Source organism: Nasonia vitripennis, chromosome 5 (genome assembly GCF_009193385.2).
Source record: "Nasonia vitripennis strain AsymCx chromosome 5, Nvit_psr_1.1, whole genome shotgun sequence".
Lineage (NCBI taxonomy): Eukaryota > Metazoa > Arthropoda > Insecta > Hymenoptera > Pteromalidae > Nasonia > Nasonia vitripennis.
In genome coordinates, this window is record NC_045761.1 from 9611395 (window position 1) to 9628033 (window position 16639).

Sequence of the window (16639 nt, forward strand, 5' to 3'; positions counted from 1 at the left end):
CACCTATATAACAAGTGGTTTATTGAACCAAAGTAACTTTCACAAAACTTTGTGTCTATGTAATTCATATCGGTGCTTGAAATGTCGCTTACTAGTGGGTGCATGCATATTTTTACGCTTCATGATCCGAGAAAAACTTACAAGGGTTAATATTCTATTGTAAATCTGTTGTACAAATTTGACTTTGCAATCCTAATATCGTATTGTGTATTTTGACTTTATTTAAATGGAACTTAAATATGCACTGTCAATTAAAGAACACTCATAAATTTGTGCATGACTACATATTTTGTTATAGTAATTTGCCTTTTTTGATGTTTTATTTTAACTTGAATTAACATTACGAAATTTGTTTAAAAATGTAAAAACTGACAGTGAAATCTTTTAAAAATAAATAACTGATTTTTCTTGGATGAAGAATAAATTGTCATTCGTGTCATCATTTAATTCATTTGAACGTCATACTAACTCATCTCCTTAACAACATTTAGTATAATAATTTATTTGTATGGACATAATCTCAACAGACTCATTTTTCTTGTATTTTCTTTTTATACGTTCTTTGATATTTTATAAAATTTATAAAATCTTTGATGTTTTATAACATTTTTTATAAAAGGCGTAATAGTTATGTGAAATGAATTGTAGTTAGTTTTCAGTTTCGTGTATAATAACACCGTTTAAAAACAATCTTACAAAATATACTATTAGTTCAAGTATGTAGTTTACAGTTAAAATAATCATTAGTCTTGATTGTTCAGTAAAATACTTTGAGTTGGGCGCTTAAGAAAATGTTCAATTAATTAATATGATGTTAGATTAATAGAATGTTGTTTAAAATTTTCTTAAATGTCTATCTCAACTTGTCCACGTACTTTGAGAAGATACATGGTTGACCCAAACAGGATAATTGTATTCTTTAATACATTGTTATTAAATATACATAGTTTATACAAATAAAAAAGTATGCTTTAATATCATTGCATTTATATATCGTTATTCAAGTCAATTACGTGAGATTTTTCATAGTGCATGGAACAAGTTCTTTATACTCCGGCATTTTACCAAGAAAGTGGTTATATTAATTGAAATTTTTCTCTTATCAAAATAATTATAGTTATTCTCAAGGGAATTATACTTTTTCACTGTCTCATTTAACAAGCTATGCGCGTTTTTAAAATATTTTGTAAGCGATATTTCAAATTTTACCGAATGAAATCCAAAATCGTAAATTAAATAAATGTATTATAGTTTTGTATCAAACTAAGTTCGATTATAATGAAACAAGGAAATATAAGGCAAATATTTAACCACTTACTCAGTGCAATGCTGGTGTAGAACCAAAGCTATGCAGCATTTTTTCTTGTTACTTACTAATGAATGTGTTCTTTCGCCTGTGCTTTATAATCACGCAGCGTAAGAGGATAGAGCATCGCAACGCCTCAACGCAAAGTTTCTATATTTAAAAAAGCATTAAAAAAGTACCGCAAAGCATTAAAAAAGCAAACACGCACGTGCGCATCTCATGGGCTGCTGCAAACGTTGTTGTATGAATATATATATATATATATATATATATATATATATATATACACAAACTGCAAAACCCGCAACAATTTATATATAAATATGCAATATATATCGATAAAAAAGAGGAGATCGCGAGAAATACTAAAAAAAGGCATCCCTTCTTGGCCTGCTTCAGCTCAAGGGGATTGAGCAACGAAAGAGAGACGAATTCAGCGGCTCCAAGGGGAAGATTAAACGAACAAACAAAACAAAGAGACAAAAAAAACAAAGTTCTTATTAAAGCATTATAACGACACACGCAGACCATTATATTATGCGAGCAAGAGTATAAGGGTATAAGTGAGCATGACAGTATGAATGCCAATTTATAAATAAGGTGGTGGGTGCAATGTGAGATAGTTAGATTAAAAAAAGCAGAAACGATTAGCTTAAAGCTTCCCACACCTCTAGTCGAACATCTGTATTTCATGTGTATTGTTTTTCCTACCCAATTCTGGCTATTGAAAACGAAAATCTAAAACAAAAACAAAGGTGCGTGGGTGTCCTCTGAAAGCAAGTGTTTTGTCTTATGTAGAGAAAAGCGAAACTGCCGACGAAATGGAAGCCGAGCCTTGAAGATCTTTCCATCATTTTTCTGTAACAAGCTGACGGCATCGCGCGTACACTCACTCATAATACACAATAAACACGCTAGCGTCATTATTAAACTATTATTATAATTAGCTATTATATACTATAAACTAGTACATTGTTGAATCGCCAGTTCTTGAAATACAAAAATCTCAAGTTAACAAATCCTGTCAGTGCTTACGTATAGAAAATGCGAATAGAAGAGAACAAACAAAAAAAAGAAAAAAAAATTATTGAAAACAACTGTGCAATCATGTATGCATGTACGTATGCTTTATATCGCAGAGCCATGTATAATGGAAGGCTGGTGTGCGCGTGTGTCCTGCTGAAAAATCCGATGGGAGAGAAAGATCGCCAAGAACATGGAGCGCGAATCTATTATTATCTTAAAACAAGAAGAAAAGGGACGAAAGAAAATAGAAAAAACGAATTGATTTTCGCGTTTTCTCTGTAAATATAAAATAGAAAAGATGTATAATCGCGAAAGAGCTCCAGGACTGAGAGATGATTGCGTCTTTGTAGTGGGCAGAAAAAGAGACCATTGTTGTTGATTCTTTTTTCCCTTTCATTGTGTTTTTGTACAAAATGTGTCTACCTCTCCAGAGGTTCGGCCCCTAGTCGATGGAACACATTAATTATGATATACACATGGTCGTATGAAAAAAAGAAAGTATAGACAATATGTAAAGTAAATTATATCTCTTACGAGTATACAAGGCTTAAATACGATATAAGTGGTATATTATAATATTGTAGATTATATTATAATACGAAGTAATATACACTTTTGATTTGTCTATTAATTGAAGTTATTTGATCGTATGCTTAATGACAACTTTATCGACGGACTCAAGAGATTTAGAGGATAAGAGTTAAAGAAAGATTGTATTTGGCGCTTTTAATATTTTAATAATTGTTATTGTAAGAAACAAGATCTTAAGTTTAGCCATTATTACCAAAAACCGATATTGTCTTCAAATTTAAATGATTATGTTTCATCATGTAATGCAAACTTTTAATTATCTTTAGTATAGTGGTAAACTGTAATATATTCTTGTTCATGCATGTACATTTAGTTTAAAGTGTTTAATTGTATGCATATCACTGTTAAAACTTTATAATGGCCTAAGTTACATTTATCATGTAAAATGATGGATGAGTCAATAGTTTAAATGAAAAAGAGATGAGAAGTATTACATTACATTTATTAAAGTTTAAAACGATTTTTTGTATAAAAATATTAAATCATTCCTACGCCACCACTCAATTATTAAAAAAAAAAAAAACATTAAATTAATCCTGTAATGAACTAAAAGTATGCATATATTTAAGTAATACTTAAACGTATAGTTGCCGTGAAGTACGTTAAATAATACAATCTTGTTACTTCTCATGCGTTATTACGAGTCATTTTGTTTATCATTGGTATAACGTAAAAATAACTTCAATGAACGATATCTTACACTTACTGTTTAGTATTAAGAATCGTTCGGGAATTGCTCATTTACTGTACATATTTTCTATAATTTTTTCATGTGTATATCACTTGTGTGAGGGGCCTTTAAAACTTTTTACTATAACTCATACAAATAAGTAAAAAGCAAAAATTTCAGAGATTGTTGCGTTTTAAGTCATGGAGAGACGTTTCTGATACCGCCATATGCTTGATTGTTTTTTAATTATTTAGATCTTTGCAAATTATTTAATACTTTACCATTTGGTTACATACTTACTAAATGATTTTATATAGCGTATTAAGTAGTCGATTGTTTCATAATTTTGTTTTTTTGTAAATATATGAATTTTAATTCTGTGAATACATCTTTTTTTTAAATTCAGTGATTTCTCTCCAAATAAAATCTAATCTCGTAAGAAAGATGTTAATTTTCTTGTACCATACATAGTTTAATTGTATTTATTTATTTATAAATGTGTTTAATTGTTAATTACTTGATCATTATGCAATAATATGCAATGTATTTCAAAGATTGATGGAATTCTAAAATTAAAATTTAAAAGCACTAAATAAGCATTCTTTTAAAGTTATTTGAGATAATTTACTACTTGCGATATTTTTGTTCGACAATGACAATAATATTTTTCTGAATCTGTAAATCTAAAGAAGACGAACATTATAAAAAATCTGTATGCTCCCGTCAGACTTTTTTCAGGATATATAGATAAAGCATGATCGAGTTCTCCGGACTATCCCCGCGAGGATAAAGAATAAACCTTTTATTAGAGATAAAGGGAACTCCAGAATCTCAAGTTAACTCTACAACAGATTTTTGTACCAGTATTGTCAAATTCGTAATCAGCGAATTGCACCTACACTCATATTTTCATAAGCAAATGCATCTGATTGAATAATGTATTGATTTTTTGTGATATTTTTTTGTAAATGTGTTGTGATATAAGTTAGCAAAATTTAGTAAGCTTAGATGTGAAATGTCCAATATTTAATTAATTAATTTAAAATTTTGTATGTGTAAACGGCAATGAACGTAATCAAGATGCAAAACTGCATGACAAATTGAAATGCAAAAAAATGATGGTGAAATAAAAACTCGAGATTATTGTGCCATATTTGGATTGATATTTGATTACATTGTGTTTCCTACTTATGCTCTTTCAAACGAATACAATTGATCAACTTGTATAATTAAAATTTAATCATAATTAACAGAAATCGGTCTCAAGCATCACTGTAAAATTAAAGATAGAGTATTGGAAATAATGTTACGAAAATCTGTTGTGGAAAGAACTGCACATAGACTTACCCTTATCGCTCCGTTAGAATAATAAAAAATGAAGGTACTCGATTAAGAGAGTGAAAGTCGAGCGATGAAAGAATAAAATCGAAAAAAATGAATCTTGCAGTTAGAATGTATAACGTCTTATATATTGTATAAGAAATGCCTTCTCGAGTGTCGAATATTATGCGAATACCAGGTATATCGTCGTTTACTTTTGAACCGCCAAACGCTGTAACTCTGGATTCCAATAATATAATATTAAACAAGCGACAAAAACCAACCGTTATCATATTATGAATAGTCGAACTGTTGACGTTTACGTGTTTCTTTTTTTCTTCGTTACATAATATACATATTTAACTTGATTGATTTCGATAGCGCCAGATTTATCCTGGCGCCGGGATGACGAAATAAACGGAATTATAAAAAATATAAGCGCTGTCACTATAATACCAAAGAAAAAAAGAAAGCATAAAAAGTATCCAGTATCACGAATACAACCAATTAATAAGAAAAAATTAATAATTAAAAAATGTAATCTCAGGCCAACCCGGCTTGAAGTCGTGGGGTCGCACAGTCGTTGGAGAAATTGAGAATAGAATAAATGTCTGTTAACGAATATAAAATTATGGCTTCTTTTTTTTGTTTAAACTTAAGCTACTGTATATCAACTCTTATTTTTTGAGGAAATTTTTTTAGGGAGACAAAATGTTCTGAATATTCTACGTCATTATAATTTATTTTATCTTTGTAAAGTTTTAAACATGTAAAATCTGAAAACGAATTATCGCAATAAATGTTCATTTACTTTTATCTTATTCTAATTACAAAATGTAATCAAGCATTGTTTTCTTCCTAAAAAAATTTGTTCAACTTGTTACTTTAATTATAGCAAGTCGAGAAGTTTAAAATGAAAAGAACATTAGAATTGTTTCAGATATAGGAAGTAAAAAGAAGTATATATACATTGTTTACAGTAATGACTAGTGGAAAGATGTAATATTATGTAACATTGATATAGACATGTTAATATATAAGCTGTATAAATATATAATAGCAATCTTGTGGGCGTTCCTTTGATTTTAAACCCTCGACACATGATAAAAAAAAATAAAACATGGGAACACATCAAAACACTTGAAATTCAAATTGAAACTTTATTCTATAACGTGTACAATTATCTTCCCGTTACTTGTTCTTTTTCTATGTGTTCATCTAAATTTTTTGTATAATGTATATGTGAGAAATTTAATAACAAAAAGTGATTCCGGAATAACTTTTTAATCGAACATTCTTTTATTCTGGATTACTCAAAGCCATACTATGTAACAAAAAATTTAGTAGAAAATTACTTTTCTGGAATCACTTTGCAATTTTCTTTCGCATCGAAAGAAAGCAAAACAGTAGAGAACTTTTTGGGGTGCGTAATTGGTTAATCATTACGAGAACAATAAGTAAATAATTAAAAAATTAATACATGAAAACGGTAAATTAATCATACATATCTTGTACCAAGAAAATAAGAATATTCAATCGAACAAAATTAAGTCAACTTAATACCAAAGTTTACTTTTGCACTCTTGCGACCACTTAACTTTTAAATGAAATGAAATAAAGATAAATGTTGTTTAAAATTAATGAGAAACTTCAGTAGAGAAAGGAAATATACGCGCGATACGACGATTCTAGAAGCTTAGGAGCCACCTCATAATTAATTCATGAATTCATATAACGCGCCAACATAATAATCATTCTGTTGCTAGTTCAATTTAGGCGAAAGAATGACTTTGTATAAATTGCACTAAATAAGATGAATAAAAGTATAACGCTAATTAGAACTCCTAAATTCGATACATCGAGACTCTTTTTTTCTTCGCGCTTTTCGACATTGTACTGTAAAACTTTCAACAACGAAAAACTTTTGCACTGATATAGAAAAAAAAAATTTATATTAACGTGCTTCTATGTATTCAGATAATAAATATTTTATTGGTTTGAACTGACGGACTTTTTTCGGATGTTAAATTTATTTATCTAATATATAATTCAAAATTTCGAAAAATATTCGTTCGAGCCGTTAATACGTTGTATAATGTTCAACTATTTAACTGTTTAAATAAAGAAAGATATTGAAAAAGTAATGCGGATGATTAAAGCCTAGGTTGTAACGAAGTCAATATGAAGTTGTGTTTACTCTAAATTTTACTTACAAATGTTTATTAAATTATAATAAAGATCTCAGTGTAATTGTTTAAATGTTGATATTTATTAACGAGAATTTGAGAAGTTTATAGGCGCTGTCGTTAAAAACAACTCGACTGTAGAGACGCTTTAGAATAAAAGAATATTAAGTTGCATTTATATACACATTAAAAAGGTCCAGAATAAATACGATGTAATAATGCTGTTGCACAACCGCTATTGCTATTATTCAATCATGCTGCGTTAGCTTTAACCAACCGAAAAAGTATGCTTACAGAAGTGCAGGAAATGAAATGAAAATAAAATTTGATATGTGAAATTCACTCAAATATTATATGAGACATAGAATTACTGGACTATAACTCGGAGATTGGGACGACAAATATATATTGAGAAAAGATCTTCTCTGTAACTTGTCATTGATGCAAAATTTTTGTATGACGTTCTATTGAAAAAAAATAATAATGAAAATAAGGAAGAAAATTGTGCACTGGCGATCTAGTAAATTAAATCGTGTATAAAACTTTAAACCTAATTTATTCTCCTTCGTTGCGTCACGAGGAACTAACACAATATAAATCGCGGGGATCTCATTTTAATAGTGATGTCGCGCGATTCTGACACTAGTTGAGAAAATGGCTATAGGTGCACCAAAATGCAGACGAAAAAAAAAAATAATAATCGCGAGCGCACAACACGCGTGTGTTTCTTTGCCTCACACGCCGCCCTCGACACGTGCAATAATAAACTATATACGCATAACCTAATATCATAGGGAGAAAAAAAACGAAAAAACGAGAGAAAAAAATAACAGGTCGAACTTATATACGTGTTATTCGACGGTTATGTTTTTAAGCGAATGGGAAAAAACTCACATGCATAAATAAAAAATAAACATGAGATGAAAATGCTAAAAAAAGTGAACAAATAATAAACAAATAAGAATGGATAAATTTGCCTGGGAAAAATTTTTCTATATCGTATAATAATAAAATAAAACAAAAGAGCATGCGAGAGGTGTGGCGCAAGTTTTTGCAAAACGGCGTGGTTACTACGTGTACTTTGAATATATACACTTACAGATATTGTAATTATGTATAACAATTATTCGTGTAGCGCTATCCTAAGATTGTTATCAATGCAAGACTTATACATATTGTTTCTCGTTGTATTGTCGGATATTAATAAAAAACAAGAACAACAAAACTCAGTGGACGCTATATTATATGTTTAATCAAATTTTCTTATAATTTTGATTTTGTTTGTTTTTTAAGAATTTTTCTTTCATAAAATAATTTCAATTTTTAATTTGAAATTATATCCGGTTAATTTTTATAAGTTTATTTTTTGGTACAAAATATGTTCCATTAATTTTTCATCTTCTGTTTTATCCTGTACATTATATCTTCAGTTGGGTTAAGATTGAATACGACCCATCGTTCTAGCACACAAACGAATTTCATCGCACCGGTCTGCTCTAATTTCCTCGACCGCAAACCGAGAGATGTGTATTTCGTTCCCAAAACCACAACAGTACTATATACAGTACGCAGGACCACTGCATCCGGCGACAGAGCAGCGGTCGCGCGCAACAGTCTAATTTTAAAATCCTTGAGGCGTTGCTCGATACTCGCTGTGTAAAATTTAAAGCTTTGCCGCCCGCGATAAAAGATACACGAGCGGCTCTTGGAAACACGCGAGATCAATAGATCGGGATGGACGGTGCTGCGGAGACAAGAGAGCGAGTCTTGACACAGTTTTTCGGGTTCGCGCGACGAGAAATAAAAGAAAAACGCGAAGAAAGAGACACCAACGGTGTATAGACGCGACGAGAGCCACCCTATACATTGTGTGCCATTTTTTTTTGTTTTCCCTCCGTGCAATGCGAATTGCTCGTGATGTTTGCGCCGATCGACGACCACGACGATCCACGCTGTTCAACAGCGGACGAAGAATCGGACGACATGCCCAACCCGAGGGCTCGGCTCAACCAAATGGCTCAACACAACCAGATGGCTCAACTCAACCAGATGGCTCAACTTAACCAGGCGGTTCGATTCGATGCTATGGAAAGAAGGAGACAGGAATATATCAAGGAGCTCATTGTCACCGAGGAGGCCTACATCGTCGATATGCAGCTGGTTCATGAGGTGATGAGACTGTTTTATTTTTTTTTTATTTTATTGTTGTTGAATTATTCTTTTTTTTTAATTGGCTGCTGCAAAATGCATAATTTTTAATTAATACGCACGGCGTAGGTCTTTGAGAAGCCACTTCTAGCCAGCATGGTCCTGACGGTGGATGAAGTCGAGAAGATCTTCATTAACTGGAGAGACATTATCGCCTGCAACGACAACTTTCTCAGGTAATTCAATCGTCACATTTTCTTTTCTATTTACAATAAGAAAATCTCATGAGTTATTTAAAAATCCAATATACCTCTGTCGCAGAACGTTGAGGATAAGGCGAGACAACAGCGAAAGTGGAATCGTTAGGATGATCGGTGACATTCTCTGCGAAAGCGTAAGTTGAAACAAAAGAACTCCATAAGTAACGACTGTTTTCCGAAACTAAATCGAATAAATCGTAAACTATAACGTCTTCAGATTCCACGTATGTCCGCCTACGTGAGGTTCTGCAGTTGTCAAATAACGGCCGCCGTGTATCTTCAAAGACTGACAGAGAGTATGCCGGCTTTCGTCGAGGTAGCCCAAAGGTGCCAACAAGATCCTCGGACCAAAGGCATGCCACTCAGCTCTTTCCTCATTAAACCCATGCAGCGAATTACCAAATATCCCTTGATTATTGGCAAGGTACACTTTTCAGTAGAATATGCCGAGATCGGCAAGACGCTTAGTATTTATGTACATATCTATTTATTTATGTAACTATTTCAATTTAAAAACAGATACTGGAATATACGCATCCAGGTCATCCTGATAGACAGTATTTACAAGAAGCGTTAGCGAAAGCCGAAGAATTTTGCACGCAGGTATGCATTTGTTTCTACCCAACTCGTTGATACAATTTTATAAATTTTCGTACTCAACTTTGAAAATTGTCAACAATGTAGGTAAACGAAGGCGTTCGAGAAAAAGAAAACAGTGACAGGCTCGAATGGTTACAGTCGCATGTCGCCTGCGATGGCCTCGAGGAGCAGATAGTCTTCAACTCACTTACGAATTCTCTGGGGCCGCGTAAATTGGTACACTTCGGAATTCTGCACAAAGCCAAAAGTGGCAAGGAATTAGTGGGATTTCTCACTAACGACTTCCTGCTGTTTGCCCAACCGATGAAGTCCATACCCAGTGGTCAGCAGTTCTCTTTCGAAAGGAATGAGCATCAAAAATTCAAATTGTATAGAAGGGTAAGAATCGAACAGAGTACGGTAACATTTGTATCTAAAAGTGGCATTAAGAAAGTTTAATTTGAAATTTACAGCCTATATTCCTGCAAGACTTGGTATTGTTCAACGAAACAGAGATGAATGGCAGCATGAGCGCGACGTCAAACGGTGGCAGCGACAGTTCAACCGAACACTCGCGCACTCTCAAACTCAGTGATTCGAAGAAGGCTATAACCCTGCTGGCACCGTCGGTGAGTGAGTGCTCGCTCTGGGTTAGACGAATCACCGAAGCCCGCCGTCAATTCGCCGAGAACGAGAAGTGCCGGTTGCTGAGACAGCGCTCGAGTAAGTACTACTGCGCGAGGTTTACCTGTATTTTTCGTCGACTCATCTTGTGGTCTGTCCATGACGCTACGAGGATCGTCTCTGTCGCCGCTAACTTGTTTCATTACGCAAAGTCGGTATTTGGTTCAGTCTCCAGGATTCGACTAAGACGTGACCGATCTGATTTATCTATTTGATTTACGAATAAACGGATGTTGATTGGATCAAAGTCTCGTTTTCGTTGGTTTCATTGAGTGAAAGACTTTCGATTCAAGGATGGATTGAGCTGCTTATAAATAAATTCAACTGTTAATTTAAAAAATTTATTAAAAACAGATAATAGAAGTCTTTCCATCATTGAACGAGCAGTTATTGTATATTGTCTAGTTTTGAAATACGCGCTTTTCTAAATTGTGCATCATATGTTTGTCTCGGGGAACAGAACAGGCGCAATTCAAAGCATGTGGACGCATTCTCGTGACAGTGCTCGAAGGATCCAGCCTGAGAGCTACGACTGGTAAGCTAAGACGAGTGACTTGAAACATTGTCTTTCATTATGCTATACAAATGTGCAGACTGCTTTAAAAACATGCAATACACTCTTGTATATTAAAAGAAAAGAAATGTTAACTGCACGTTTTTTCTGCAGATTGCAATGTTCATTTTAAATGTGCATAGTGCTTCATCATTTACCGCTTACTCCTTCTGCTCTTTTACGCATGTCAAAGTTGACTCTCGGGATCTAGTGGTATGAAAACGTCCAAAGATTGGCAGATGCAACTTGGGTGATAATGTACACCAAAATTATATATATTCTATTCCACGGCACACTAATCTCCCTACTAACAAGCTATACACTCTATTGTAGTTCGTCGAAGACCTCCGAAGGGCCTCCTTCGGATTGTAGTTGAAGAGGCAGAAGACCTTGTCAGTATAAACAAAGGTAAAAAAATATTCAAAATTTTCAAAAACAGTTTTTTGGCTATACTTGTTCAAAATTATCGATTTCGGCTCACAGAATTTGTTATACTCTCACATTATAATGTTTCGTGATTTTAAGTGTTGAAGCAACGATAAGGTACAATTGGTGAAAAAGAAATAAAAACGTAATCAATATTTGTAAGATTACTTTTGTTTTATTGACAATATAATGCATCGCATGGTTAATATTTTTAGTAACAGCTTTGCAAATTGCTGCAACTTACAAAATAACACAGTATTGTTAAGTATATAAGAATATAAAAGTGATTTTCGTTTAAAAAATAGTCATGGTAGAACTTCTCTCGTTTCTCATTTTTTCAGTCAAAGCACGAAGTACTTTTTATTACTTTTATATTCGCATGTCTATAAATAACATTTATTTTACACTAACATTGTATTTTTGACGTAAAATACATACTAACGTCTCAATCTCTCTAAAACAATAATTTTAAGAACTATGTAGTTTCGAAACTCGTTCAAGTTTCGGCTGTATCACAAGCATAGCGCGTGTGCTTGTGTTTGGCAGACAAATTGTTGTAAAATAAGTTTTGTAATTTAAAAATTGTATGTTTGTAGGGAAATGCAATGCGTTTTGCAAGGTTTCCATGGGCTCACAAGAAGAACAAACAATCGTCGTTTCAGGCACAGACTGTCCATTATGGAATACCTCTATGCAGTTTCAAGTCAAAGATCTGCATGAGGATACACTGTGTATTACTATTTTTGATAAGGGATATTTTAGTCCAGACGGTAAGAACCTTCGAACATTTATCAACATTTTTAAAAACTTTGTTTTATATATCATCAGATACTTTTATAAAATTGAGTAAAATATTGCTTCCTAGATTTCTGTGATATTTATTAAGTTATCTTTACATTTCAGAGTTTCTCGGCCGAGCGGAAGTTCGGGTAGTTGATATAGTAAGAGATAGTACGGATGCTTGTGGTCCCATCACAAAGCGAATTAGGCTACGAGAAGTCGACAGAGGAGATGTAGTTTTAAAATTAGATCTTCGTCTTTTTGGCAGTAAATAGTGCAAAATGACGTTTTACAAAAAAATGCATAATAGAGTATACAAAAAATTCCTATTTAAATCGACAATCTGATTTTTCAGTCTTTTAGTATACATACGTAAGAAAGCATTAGTATTATAAAAAAAGATAAAGTACACAACCATACATTTCCATTAGATCATAGTATTTGTATTGTAAATGTGACTGCGCAATCAAGGTTGGTTGCGCGCGTGTAGTCTGTAGTTTTGTAAACTATATTTTATTGTTTACTTGAACAAAATGTTGGGAAATATTTTCCTGTTTGATTATAAAATGGTATTGTATTGTTTATAACTTTATTACGAATTTATAATTATTGTTATTTTGCTATTGCAAATGCTCTCTTTATCACGTCAAGATTAAATTATTAAATAAAAATTATTAAAAAATATGATTTTCAGTACGAATCCGTCATTTTTCATCTTATCTTTAACAGCCTTGAAAAGTTAAACATATGATGCTTCATTGATGGGTGGAATTTCAGGTAATAGAATATCATAATGATAATACCTATTATGAAGGGAATAATGCAAGTAGCAGATATTAAATAATGATACCACACAATGCTCACATCAGAAGGCAAACTTAAAAGTATTAAGATACTTGCTGAGATGTTCTCTAATAAACATATTGTATAATAGAAGAGATGCCTAGTGTATGTGTTGGTATCCTCGGGGTTTAAGTAGATAAAAATATAGACAAATCCTAATACACAGGAGAACAGTGTAGATTTGATTCTTTCTGATAAAGTAAGTGGCAAATGAGGTGCTCTGTTTGGTTTTTGGCAAAAATTAATTAATCCTCGAGACTCCATAATGATCCATAGTGTCATTCCAATCCAGTGGAAAAAGCAGGCTAATATGACACACAGTGTTGAGAATATAGCAGCTGCTGATACACATGCGATCCGCGAGGCTGAAAAAATATTGGAAAATCATTAATTTATTCATGTAGATGATGTAAAAATAAAAATCTATTTATAACTTACTGGTAATGAATAGATGCCAAAGAAATTGAAGGACAGAGCCTACAAAATCAATATTTTTCTTATCCACTTGAGCAAGACGAATGCTGCGATGATAACTGACCATGGCCCAAGCTAAGCTAATAAAAGAACTAGCAATACTAATAACCTGATGCAGAGCTGTAAAATATTGAAATAGTTTTAACAATGTCATCAAATTATTAGAAATAAAATTTTGAATTTTTTCAATAGTTGCAAGTACTTTGACTGAACTTACACATAATGCTGAATTCACCATAGTAGTCTTGTACAAAGATTGATAATTGCAAAATTTGTTGTGGCGCTGCTTCAATAAAACATTCAAGTACTCTGAGAAGAGCAATATCTTGTTCTTCTTTTAACATTTTAATAAAATACTTTCTTTGTCCAACTTTGTCATCTTTTTTCTTACAAGCACGCGATTTCAGTGCATATTTCAAACTCAGAAAGCAACGTTGAGCCATAGTAAATTGAAACATTACTATGAAAAATACTACAATGACTTTTCCTACACCTCTTACAAATGATTTACTTTTCGTACGCTCCTTGCCTTGTTCATTTTCCTGAAAAGAGTGTACATACATTTAAACAAAATTCAAGGTAGCAGATTTAACAGATAATTGATTGAATATCTATGAAATATCAATACCTCTTCATCTTGTCGATACATTTGCAAACTCACAATTGTATTAATAAATGATGGAACCATTATTAAAGTTATGGTCCACGCAAACATTCGTAATTTTTCATTTAAATAGTACTGTACAACCAGATTAACATCAACGCAGACATCACTACAATGTGCAATAATCGATATTACCAAAAAACAAATGTCCAAATTAGAAATTTTGGAGCTCCTTGGTGGGATATCTGTGACATCCTGTTTATGATTTTCTTCATTTGGTGCTTCTACAGATGCATCCAAGGCACTTGCTGGGTTTACATTATCTTCAAGTTCCATTTTGTGACTGGGTTTTATTGCTGGGCAATGTAAATACTTTGAAAAATACACTTTGTTTACAAACTTTTTAGGTTAGCTTCATTCCATTTTTATATGATTTTTATTTACTTTTGTGCTAATTTTTATGCATGTTCAATGAGTGGTTCGTAAAAACTACAGATGCGTGTACAAAATTTTTAACGATACATCTGAGACAAAAAATTTTAGAAACGTTAGTTTTAGTGTAAATACCGACTACTTGTTGATATGTTTTTAATCTTTACAAAACTACTCAAGCACTTCACTTTGTTTTACAAATTATTTTCATTGGTAAGTATTGGGAATTCTCATAAAATAAAGATTTAAAATATAACATAATTTTATGTTATAAAAAGGCACTTTTGAAAAACTTCGGAAAAGTCAACGAATATTTTCCACGTTAACGTGTAGCGCCATCTTTGAAATTGTCATCTTAACATCTATATATGTATATATAGATAGGGTATACCTATATAGACGGTGTTTGACACATCGGAAAGGAGTGTGAATGATCGTGAAAATTCAGGATCAAAGTTGTACAGTGTCGAATTAGTTTTCAATGCAGTTATAAAGAAAAACCATCCATTTGGAAATCAGTTAATGTAAATACAGCACTGTACGATTTTCAGCAACTGACAAAATGCCGGTAAGTAAAGTGAGAAGAATTTTTCTCTAATCTAGGTTATGAATCATCCTACAAATAACGTAAATTTATATCTCGCAAAACGAAAATTTTACTTGCAAAATAAATTTTAAACTATTGAAATTAAATTATCATCAAATGAAATTGTGTACTTAAAGTAGCTAAATCGTAAATATTTACTACGAAAGGATTTTTGATTGTTTATATTGCTAAAATAGGGCACTTCTATTCTATATTATACATGTATTGATTTTTTTATTTCAGGCTTATCATTCTAGTTTTACGGGAACGAAAAATAGTTTAGGTAATATGGCCTTGTTACCTCTGAAAACAACTTTTAGAGGTCCTGCCCCACCCCTTGCTAATGGAGAAGAAATGGATATCATCGATGAAGCATTATATTTTTTTAAAGCTAATGTGTTTTTTAGGACATATGAGATCAAGGTATGGTTCTTTGGCAGGATATTTATTTTCTTTTAATTCAAGTTTGGATGAGCATAATATTCTAATGCAAACTGAATCTTTTTTTTCAGAGTGAGGCTGATAGAGTCTTAATATATGTAACTTTGTACATAACAGAATGTTTAAAGAAATTACAAAAATGTATTAATCAGCATCAAGCTCAGAATGAGATGTACTCGTTGGCGATTTCGAAGTTTGATATCCCTGGAGATGCGGGCTTCCCACTCAATTCTGTCTATGCCAAACCAAACAGTCCGACTGAAGCTGGTACAAATTATTCTATATAATTTTATTTTTTTTTATTTGTAAGCTAACCAAGATAAGTGATTCTTATTGTCACAAAAATTTTAGATGCCATGAGACAGTATTTGTTACAAATAAGGCAAGAAACAGGATCTCGTCTAATCGAGAAAGTTTATGGAGCTGATGGAAAACCAAGCAAATGGTGGCTGTGCTTCGCAAAAAAGAAGTTTATGGACAAATCATTATCAGGTCCTGGCCAATAATGAAGTACTTGTATTGATATGTAAAATTTTAATGCTGATGCATTTATTACAAACTGTAAGTTACAAAGTTTTCTTTTTTTTTAAATTTATTATTTTCTGTTTTTACATATGCATTGAAAATAAATTAAAAAATTTTTCCATATAAAACGTTATAGATATTTTTTTATTGATCTCTTGAAAAAGTCACACAATTTGGTACATTTACAATATTGTGCTGATAATTA

The 16639-nt window shown here is 32.1% G+C and overlaps 3 protein-coding genes across 23 annotated transcripts in view; 2 read left to right on the plus strand and 1 right to left on the minus strand.

Moving 5' to 3' along the window:
- The window catches only part of LOC100124057 (intersectin-1), an 80003-nt gene extending 66790 nt beyond the window's left edge, over positions 1-13213 (plus strand). For 16 of the 21 annotated variants that reach the window (XM_008217500.4, XM_016988503.3, XM_016988517.3 and 13 more), the window contains 10 exons: positions 9063-9268; positions 9377-9483; positions 9569-9641; positions 9725-9931; positions 10027-10110; positions 10192-10485; positions 10560-10809; positions 11231-11305; positions 12346-12519; positions 12653-13213. In XM_008217500.4, coding sequence (XP_008215722.2) covers positions 9063-9268; positions 9377-9483; positions 9569-9641; positions 9725-9931; positions 10027-10110; positions 10192-10485; positions 10560-10809; positions 11231-11305; positions 12346-12519; positions 12653-12804 — 1622 coding nt within the window. In that variant the 3' untranslated portion in view covers positions 12805-13213. The other 5 variants (XR_004345090.1, XR_004227939.1, XM_031932005.2 and 2 more) reach the window with 5 other exon arrangements.
- LOC100678801 (XK-related protein 6) lies at positions 12608-15226 on the minus strand. Its single transcript, XM_031932014.2, has 4 exons — positions 14475-15226; positions 14064-14388; positions 13811-13966; positions 12608-13737 (listed from the first exon to the last, which is right to left on the minus strand). The coding sequence occupies exons 1-4, from the start codon at positions 14784-14786 to the stop codon at positions 13241-13243; spliced, it is 1290 nt and encodes a 429-aa protein (XP_031787874.1). The 5' UTR covers positions 14787-15226; the 3' UTR covers positions 12608-13240.
- Positions 15227-15265: 39 nt separating this feature from the next.
- Positions 15266-16567, plus strand: LOC100115213 (actin-related protein 2/3 complex subunit 3). The gene is made up of 4 exons (XM_001608199.5): positions 15266-15450; positions 15712-15891; positions 15981-16176; positions 16261-16567. The coding sequence occupies exons 1-4, from the start codon at positions 15445-15447 to the stop codon at positions 16413-16415; spliced, it is 537 nt and encodes a 178-aa protein (XP_001608249.1). The 5' UTR covers positions 15266-15444; the 3' UTR covers positions 16416-16567.
- Positions 16568-16639: the final 72 nt, after the last annotated feature.